Source organism: Martes martes, assembly GCF_963455335.1.
Source record: "Martes martes genome assembly, chromosome: 16".
Taxonomy (NCBI): Eukaryota; Metazoa; Chordata; class Mammalia; order Carnivora; family Mustelidae; genus Martes; species Martes martes.
This window is the reverse complement of record NC_137904.1, coordinates 1,980,108-1,989,036: the sequence shown is the minus strand read 5'-3', so window position 1 is coordinate 1,989,036 and position 8,929 is coordinate 1,980,108. Positions and strand designations below refer to the sequence as shown.

Genomic DNA, 8,929 nt, shown 5'->3' with positions numbered 1-8,929 from the left:
CGGGGAGCCCGACGCAGGGCCCGATCCCAGGACCCCGGGATCATGACCCGAGCTGAAGGCAGAGGCCTTAACCCACTGAGCCACCCAGGTGCCCCTCAAATAAATAAATAAAATCTTAAAAAAAAAAGAAAATATGGTAGACTGAAATTGTGAAATCAAATGGCAGGATAGAATCCAAACATATCAATCATCACAATAAATACGAACGGGTTTAATTCCAACAAAGGATGGAAACTCTTACATTGGGTTAGAGAAATCCAGTGACATGCTGTTTATAAGCCATGGCCATACATTTATTTTTTTTTCATGATTCTGTGTTTAAAACAAAGCGACACAACCATGTTGAACCACGACAGGGAAATACAGTGTAGACAAACTCTAATAGAAATCAAGCAAGTGAAACATGACTCAAGAGACTTTCAGATAAAAAGCACGAAGGGCGTGGAGTGGGTCTCACCTAGGAGAAAAGGTGACATACAGGGAAATAAGTGAGGGGTGATTGTGTAGCTAAAGGAGTACATCCAAACCCCCCGGGGGGGGGGGCTGGAAAGCTTATGGAAATGGAAGGGAAACTTACAAAGCACCATTCATTGAAGAGAAATTCACCTCTTCTATGGAAACAGAATAAGGCAAGCTCCCCCATCTTTGAGGAAAGGAGAAGCCTTCCTTTATAAAGGGAACCCACTTGAATCACAGATGGGAGAGACGGGTAGAAAGTCCATCCCTTCGGACCCAAAACAGTGGTGCTGGGTCACCAGTGCTGTGCTCTGAGAACCTGGGTACTTACAACGGATGGCGCTAAAGAAACAATTATTTGGGGGCACGCGGGTCCCGGCAAGTGTCTCCCCGTGAGATTAAAATCAGCCCTGCTTTGCATTCTATTGTGCTGGGCTTCTCTTCTATGGCTTTTTAGCCATTTAACGTAAAGGGATAAGAAGATAAGGATCCTCTGGTCAAATCCTCGTGGTCAGAGGCCGCCTTCTCCTGTAGAAGGTGTCCATCTTCCTGTTTGTGTGGACATCAAGGTTTGCGAGAAATATTTCAGTAATGGTGGGAAGTCATAATGCGTTGACAATGTGGGAAACCGTCATTTTCTTGACGTGTACTTACTGGTTTGTTTGGGTTTTTTTTTTTTTTTTTGAGATTTTATTCAAGAGAGAGAAAGCATGCACGAGCAGGAGAAAGGGCAGAGGGAGAGGGAGAAGCAGACTCTCCACTGAGCGGGGATCCCGACGCGGGGCTCGATCCCAGGACGCTGGGATCATGACCTGAGTCGAAGGCAGACGCTCAAGGCGCTGAGGCCCCCAGGTGCCGTACGGGTCCTGCTTTAGAAGAGCTGTTACGCATTCGTCTCCCGGTTGTGGGTGCTCATAATGAACTTTCATTAAATTAAAGCGCCTCGGACAGTTTCTAGACTTAAAATACAATGCGAAGCTTTGTTTCTTCCAAACCAGCCATCGGGTCGGTGCTAACTGAGATAAGACAGAAGGAACTTCTTGAACACCACGTTGGCGAAAATGCACAGGTTGGTCGGCAAAGGTGTGGATAAGTGAAATCCTCATTCAGGTGGAGAGAAGGTGACTTGGTAATGTCTTTTGAGCGCGCCTTGGCAGTGTCCGTCCACTCGTAAATTTTAAGGTCTGGTTTGGGCTCCTCAAAACCACCAGTAGGTAGGGGGTGGAGGTAACTGCGCCTTGGAGGTGACTGACGGATGCTGGCTAAGGAGGGACATGGCTGTGCTGTTTGGCAATGGGGAGGGGAGAGGACGGAGCCTGTACCCCGGGAGACTGTCTGGGGAGCTGTAGAGCTCCCCCGCGTGATCATGAAATGGTGGGGGGCAAATCGCGGTGACCCGGTAAGACAGGACCACGGAGGACTTGGATGCTGTGGACATGATGTTCTGAGTTCCTGCACCAGGTAAAAAGATCCTGCCCAGCTGAGGGGCTGGGAGAGGCCTCCATGGGGAAGCCATGCTCATCCACCGAGAAAGAAGTCTCGGAGGCAAAAGCGTTTAGGAGAGCAAAGAAGGTTACTGGCAAAGTAGCCGCGAGGCAATCAGCCTTTGGGAGGACAGGCTTAGCGGGGCGGGGGTGGGGGACCACAGGACCACAGGAGGTGTTCAGAGGAAAACTCTGCACGGCAATCAAGTATTTTATCCGTCGGCTCCTGATGACAAAACAGCACTGTCCTCACAATTGTCACGTGCACAAAAGGCTGTGACTTATCTTCAGGCGTTGGCACTGCAAAAGTCAGGGATAAAGCTGTTTTTTTTTTTTTTTCCTAAGAAGTCAGCAATTTATGGAAAATGCTCAAAGTTTACTTTTTTGGGGGGACTGGAAAGAGAACTATTGTGTGTGTGTGTGTGTGTGTGTGTGTGTGTGTCCGTCCCCGGGCATATCTGTCACCCGGATATAACAGCTCCTTACCAGGACTCTCAGTTTCCACCCTCATCTCGCTCATTCCCTCCTCCGCCCTGATCCCCTCCACAGTCTCCCCCTCTAACTCGGAGTAAAAGTAAAAGCAGATCCTTAAAATAGTCCAAGGGGGCTGGAGAACTGGTGCCCCATGTTTTCCCCGTGATCATCTCCTCCTTGACATTCTAGCTCACTTCTCCAATAAAATCTCTGGCATCTCTAGCAAATGGATGATTCTTGTACATGCTAGACATTCTTCCACCCCAGGACCTTTGCACTGGCTGTGTCTTCTGTCTCGAATCATCTTCCTCCCAGAGCTCCTCACAACTCGCTCCCTCACGTCCTTGTGACTTTTGCTCGGACATCACCTTCCCAGTAAGGCTGACCCTGACACCTTACTCTTGATGGTCTTGTTAAAAACGGATCCCACCTCACTTCCCGGCTATATTTTCTTCCATATGTCACCATGTGACACTTCCAATGTCTACCATGTGACATTATACAGATTGCACTCATTTATTTTATCTGTCACCTGCCAGGATGTAAATTCTGGGAGGGCCTGGCCTTTTCTGTCAGTCTGTTCCCTTCTGAAGTATGCGTCTTGGAAGGAGGGCGCCTGGCATATTGGAGACACTCGGCAAGTGCTTTTGGAATGGATGAGTAAAGGCACGCGTGAAGACCAGAGCGAATGTTCTCTGTGGGACAGATCCAACAACGCGAGGATCCAACAGATCCAACAACCCGGTGACTGCACGGGTACAATGCACCGCTGTCGGGGACACAGACATGAGCTCCCTGTGTCCTCCCTAGAGCCTCCTGCCCACCAGCCCCCGCCTCCTTCCAGGAAGGACTGGGGGCCCAGTTGCAGGGAGCGCGACCTGTGCAGACAGCTGCCTCCCCCGAGGTCAGGCCCCTGCTGGGGTGGCGGGGGCCCCTGGTGCCTGAGCCAGGTGCGGTGTGAAGGTCCCGGCTCAGCCCGGTGCCGGCAGCTGGGACAGATGGCCAGATTGGTTGCCCAGAGTGCCTGCTGGGTTGGCGGCACAGCTGTTTGCCCCCTCCTCCTTCTTCCCCCTTCCTCTCCCATTTGTCGGTCCCTAAAAACATAGCTTGCCCTCCAGCTTCAGTCTCAGCCTTGGCTTCCAAAAACCCAACCTGTGAATACCCAGTCGTAAAAAGGAAGTAGGGGTGCCTGGGCGGCTCAGTCGGTGAAGCATCTGCCATCAGCTCGGGTCATGATCCCGCCCCCCCCCCCCATGGAGTCCTGGGTCGGGCTCCCTGCTCGGCGGGGAGCCTGCTTCTCCTCCTGCCCCTCCCCCTGCTCCTGCTCTCTCTCAAATAAATAAATAACATCTTAAAAAAAAAGCAAGTAGAACACAATCCCACTTATATAGAAAATGTCGTGTGAGGTGCATTTGCTTCCCCTTCTCTACCTTTTAAGACACTAAATCTCCTTCCTACGGAGCAGACTGTGAGTGTGAAGTCGGGGCCACCCCTTCACGAGATTTGCAGGTCATGGGAGTGGACTGAGCCCCTTTCTTGCAGATGGTTCGCGTACCGAGCGGCAGCCCAGGGTGTCAGGGAGCGCGGGGCTTGGATTCCGGCCCTCGTGCTCAGCAAGCCCGTGACCTCGGGCAGCCCCCACCCCGGGTCCAAGCCTCACCCCGAGCCACTGTGCCGCGCAAGATTCTTGTGGGAACCGAATGCTGAATGTCTAGCACGGGTCTGGCCCCATCCCTGTTAGTTTCTGATCAGCACCTTTTTCCTCTCCTGGGTCCGCCCTCCCTTTCCCAGCCAGGAAACCCCACTCTGTCCTCTCCTCTTCCCTCCTGCTCAGAGCGCAGCGGCCAAGGCCCCAGGGGAAGCTCTTGAGCCAGGACTCAGTGGGATTGAGCAAGAGTTGAGAAATGGGCTCCTCCGGACCCAGCTGTGCGGTGCTGGGGACACAGTTCTGGGAACTTGGGAGGCAGGAAGTGAAAGGGGGTGTGGGTGGAGGAGATAGCCCGACTGCACCTCTGGGCCCTCTGGCCTGGCTCCCTTCTCCGGAATGGTAAAAATGAGGAAGTCAGGGGCTGCAGAGGAGCGGAAAGGGAGTAGATACACCCTGGAGGAGGAGAGCCAGAGCTGCCCCATATCTACCTCCCACCTCCCGTGATCTCCCTGAGTTCCCCTCCAATCCCTCCTCCGCTCACGCCTGAAGACTGGGACACCCCAGAACCCAGCTTACAGCCTGCTGGGCTCAGGTCCCTGAGAGGACTCCTCCCTCACTCCCCCACCACCTCCACTCTCCAGGATTTCGTGTTTTTCCAACTTGGGTCACTGCTGCACAAGGAACCCCCAAATCGCAGGCTTCAGACATTCCGCAGGTAACGGGGCTGGGCGCTTAGGGGAGCCCGAGGGGACAGGGAGGGTGTCGGGAGAGCCGAGAGCGGGGACCGTGGGTCTCAGGTGGGACGGAATCAGAGGAGAGGTAAGGGGCAGCCCGGGGACTGAATGGCCAAGTGCGGATTTCAGCCTCCGCTCCCTTCTCTGCACTGGGCTGGGAACAGTGGCCCAGCCTCGCTCACAAGCTGAGACGCGGACTCAGCCCGGCTGGAGCCCGACCCTAATACTCACGCAGTTCCCCCTTAAGCCCAACCACAGCTCTGACCCCGGAGTCAGCTTGAATCTTCGCAGCAGCCCCAACCCGAAGTCGACCCTAGACTCGGTTTCTGGTTTCAGTGCTAGGCTGGGGAGCCAGCACACCCACGGCTCCCACAGGAGCCCCTGGCACACCCCAGCAGGTGTCCCTTGGGGCCAGGACCGGAGGTTTTACCTCCACCTTCAATCCCCTGCTTGACCCGCCCCACCGCCCAGTGCCCGGCTCTGACCCCACTCCCAACCTCACCTGTACACCCAGAACCACCCCCAAGCCTCTCTCCACCCTGGGCTCCTCCTCGGCTCTGTCCGAGCCTCGACTCCGAGTCCCAGCCTCCCCCCGCAGGCCCGGCCTCTGCCTCTGCCTGTCCCCTGGCCCTGCCTTTCTGCTCCGCCGGCCCCAGGCTCGGTCCCAGCATGTCGACGCAGTACGAAAAATTCCAGCATTCGGAGTGCAAGAAGCAGAGCCAGGGACCTGGAAATGGTAAGTGGAAGGGGAAAATGTTCCCGCCTTAAACTGCCCCCCATGGTGCGGCGGATTCCTGCTGTGATGTCTCATCTGTGCCCCTACTGTGCGCAGTTGGAGGGTCCCCTATTCGGAGGGGGCCCGTTACCAGCCTTGGGGACCTGAGGGTGAAGAGGGTTCAAGGTCCTGAGAAAGATGGGGACAGGGACAGGGAGAGCCACAGGGGGCCTGGGTTCTTATACTCTGGGGGAAAGAGCATCCGGGGTTGGAAGGAAACCTCACCGTGACCCTGACCGTGCAGGTGAGTTGAGCCTTCGAGGGCCTGGCTGCCCCAGCTCGGTCTGGGTCCTTCTCCACTCTCCCAACTGTGATGGGACCTTGAGTGTCACCATCATCCCCCATCTGTGGGTCCTTGTGTACAAGTATCCCTGCAGGTGTGAGAGGCCCAGGTGACTGAGGACTTGTGCTGGTCCAGGAAGGGCCAGAGGCCTGGGTGTCCCCTGCCCCACAGCGCCCCGGGGCAGCCTCCCACCAGCGTCACCTGCGCCAGCCCTCCTCCCGGACAGGTCCCTGGGGCTCTCTCCTCCCCCCAGTCTCCTGCCCTGACGCCCTCTCCTCTCACAGGGCTGCCTCCGCCTCGGCCCTTCCTGAAGCAGTTCTGCTCGGGCCCGCGGCCTCTGCTGTGCTCCCTGGGCCTCAGCCTCCTCCTGCTGGTCGGCATCTGTGTGATCGGATCCCAGAGTGAGGGCCGCGGGGTGGGGAGGGAGGAGAGAATGCACCGGGCGCTGCGGCGGGTGGGTGGCCTCGAGGGACAGTGGCCTGTAGGGTGGCTGTTGGCTCCGTCACTTACGGGCTGGATGACCTAGCCAAATGGCCTGACCTCTCTGATCGTTGTTTCCTCATCCGGAATTCTGGATAAGGGTACTGCCTGTCCCTTCACGTTGGGTCATGTGAGGACCCAGGGCGTCAAGCCATGCCACGTGCCCGGCTCAGCGCCAGCTCTCAGAGGGGCCGTAAATCTCAGCCCTGCTTGTCCCCTCCCTGCTCAGATTCCGGGTTTCGGAAGGATCTGGCGACCCTGAGAGCAACTTTCAGCAACTTCACTGCAAACACTTCAGCCGAGCTCCAGGCGCTGAGATCCCAGGGTGAGCCCCGCGCAGAAGCGGCTGGGGACAGGGGGGCTCTGGGGGAGGCGGCGCCGAGTCCCCAGCGCCCACCACGTCCCCCTGTCCTGCAGGTGGCAAAATGCAAGAAGTGATAACATCTCTGAAAGCCGAGGTGGAAAATCAGAAGCAGGAGGTGCAGGCAGGTGAGCTCCTTCAGGACCCCGCGTGGAAGGAGCCTCCGCGGCTCTCGGGGCGGAGGCGGGGGTGGGGGCAGCTGCGGGGTCCTGACTGCCCGCCCCTCCAGCCCGTAGCTTGAACGACAAGGTGTTTTCCCTGGAGAGCAAGCTCGAGAAGGAGCAGCAGGAGCTCAAAGCAGGTCAGCCCCCTCCGCCCCCTCCCCTCCACCCCTCTCCCCTCCACCGGGGCGGGGCGTGTCGTGCGTGGGAGGGCACCAGGGTTCTGGGGCAGGACCCGGCAGGGCCATCGGGCTACCAGGGACTCACTGAGCCCCAGGCACTGCCCCCACTGCGCACCTGTGTGTGTCCCAGGTCATTCCGATACCCTCCTTCGGGTGCAGCAGCTGGCCAGAGACCTGAGATCCCTGACTTGCCAGATAGTCGCTCTCAAGAGCAACGGTGAGGGGTGAGGGGGTGCGCGTGGGCTGGGCCCCATCTCCTGCTCGTCCCTCGGGGCGCAGCGTCTCAGACCCTCCCCTCCCCTGGCCCTGCAGGCTCTCAAAACACCTGCTGCCCCCCTAACTGGCTGGAGTACGAGGGCAGCTGCTACTGGTTCTCCGGCTCCTCCGAGAAGACGTGGGCGGACGCGGACCGGTACTGCCGGCAGGAGAGCGCGCACCTGGTGGTCATCAACTCCAGAGCCGAGCAGGTGAACGCCGCAGGGGCGAGGGTCCCAGGACACGTCGCATTTAAGGAGGCGGTTCTCAACCTCGCTGCAGGGCGGAATCACCTGGGGGGCTTGACGTCCAAGGGACCCCCCTTCCCCAGACGGCTGAGCCACCCTCCGAAGGTTCATGGGCGGGTTATTGGAGTAAACAGCCCCAGCCTCGGCAGAGGGGGGGGACATGTCAAGCAAGGAGCTGGCTGGGCTGGGGAGACCTCACCCTTGGCCTTCTGTCGCCCCAGAATTTTGTGCAGGAGCACATCAGCTCATACACGTGGATGGGCCTCACTGACGCTGACGGAACCTGGAAATGGGTGGACGGGACGGACTACGAGACCAACTTCAAGTGAGCGCGCCCAGGCTGCCCGTGCCCTTCCCCTGCCTGGAGCTCTTGCTCCCGCAGGGTCTGGCTCTCAGCCCCTCGTTCCCGGGTCCCCCCCCCCAACCTCCCCGGGGTGCCCTCGGACCGTGCCAGCTGGCTGTGGTCCTCTCCCCGCAGGAACTGGAAGCCAGACCAGCCGGACAACTGGGACGGGCACGGGCTGGGCGGGGGCGAGGACTGCGCGCACTTCCACGCCGACGACGGCAAGTGGAACGACAACGTGTGCGGGAAGGTCTTCCGCTGGGTGTGCGAGACCAGCCTGGGCACCTGCAGCTAGCGCCGCGGGGGTGCCTCCCGCAGACCTCCCGGCCGCGGACGCGCAGGGAGCGAGCGGGAGGGGCCTCCCCTGAGACCCGCACCCGGCGGCGGGGAGAGAGCCAAGCCCGTGGAGGTTGGGCTGCTGCCGCCGTAATGTTCTTCTTCTTGGCGTTCAAAAGACTCTCTAGAGTTCCTCAAGGGTTTGCCTTTTGAACGTCCCGTGCGCCGAGGTGTCATTGACATATAAAATTGTAAGACGTCTGAGGTGTCCGTCACTGTGATTTGGTAAACATATACCCGGGGAAGGGGTCCCCCATCCAGTTAATAACCTCACATGTTTGTCTCGCGTGTGCGCGCGTGAACACGTAAGTTCTGCTCCCTTGGTAAATTCCAGTTATACAATATGTCACCTGTCGTCAGACCTTATTCAACGAACAGCTGCAAGCTGGCATCCCTTCACCCGCCTTTCCCGATCTCCCCACTCCCCGGCCCTACCAACCTACTCTCTCTTTCTATGAATTTGACTTATGTCTTTTTTTCCCAATCACATATAAATCCTACCGTGCAGTATCTGTCTTTCTCTGGCTCATCCGCTCGGCACGATGCCCTCAAGGTCGCTCCCTATTGTCACGAAGCATAGAATTCCCCTCTTTCTCGTGGCTGGACACGGCTGCGTTGTGTACACACCACACACCCTATCCAGGCGTCCACTGCAGGACATTTCGACTGCTTCCCTATCTTGGTTGTTGTGAATTAGTGCTACAATGGA

The 8,929-nt window shown here is 57.7% G+C and overlaps 1 protein-coding gene across 2 annotated transcripts; it reads left to right on the top strand.

The window, feature by feature from the left end:
- The first annotated feature begins 4,471 nt into the window (after positions 1-4,471).
- Positions 4,472-8,726, top strand: LOC308357473 (C-type lectin domain family 10 member A-like). Of its 2 annotated transcripts, none has more exons than XM_080827047.1 (10): positions 4,472-4,777; positions 5,311-5,532; positions 6,139-6,255; positions 6,564-6,659; positions 6,752-6,823; positions 6,925-6,996; positions 7,169-7,255; positions 7,351-7,505; positions 7,763-7,866; positions 8,020-8,726. In XM_080827047.1, the coding sequence occupies exons 2-10, from the start codon at positions 5,466-5,468 to the stop codon at positions 8,177-8,179; spliced, it is 930 nt and encodes a 309-aa protein (XP_080683173.1). In that variant the 5' UTR covers positions 4,472-4,777; positions 5,311-5,465; the 3' UTR covers positions 8,180-8,726. The 2 variants fall into 2 exon arrangements, with proteins under 2 accessions (XP_080683173.1, XP_080683174.1); XM_080827048.1 differs by having other exon boundaries at positions 4,492-4,777; positions 5,395-5,532.
- Positions 8,727-8,929: the final 203 nt, after the last annotated feature.

Bases quoted from the DNA above. Each gene is read 5' to 3' on its own strand.
- LOC308357473 (XM_080827047.1), top strand. From the start codon at position 5,466: ATGTCGACGCAGTACGAAAAATTCCAGCATTCGGAGTGCAAGAAGCAG. The intron at 6,824-6,924 runs GTGAGCTCCTTC...CCGCCCCTCCAG, and splicing joins GAAGCAGGAGGTGCAGGCAG to CCCGTAGCTTGAACGACAAG. The intron at 7,867-8,019 runs GTGAGCGCGCCC...CTCTCCCCGCAG, and splicing joins GACTACGAGACCAACTTCAA to GAACTGGAAGCCAGACCAGC.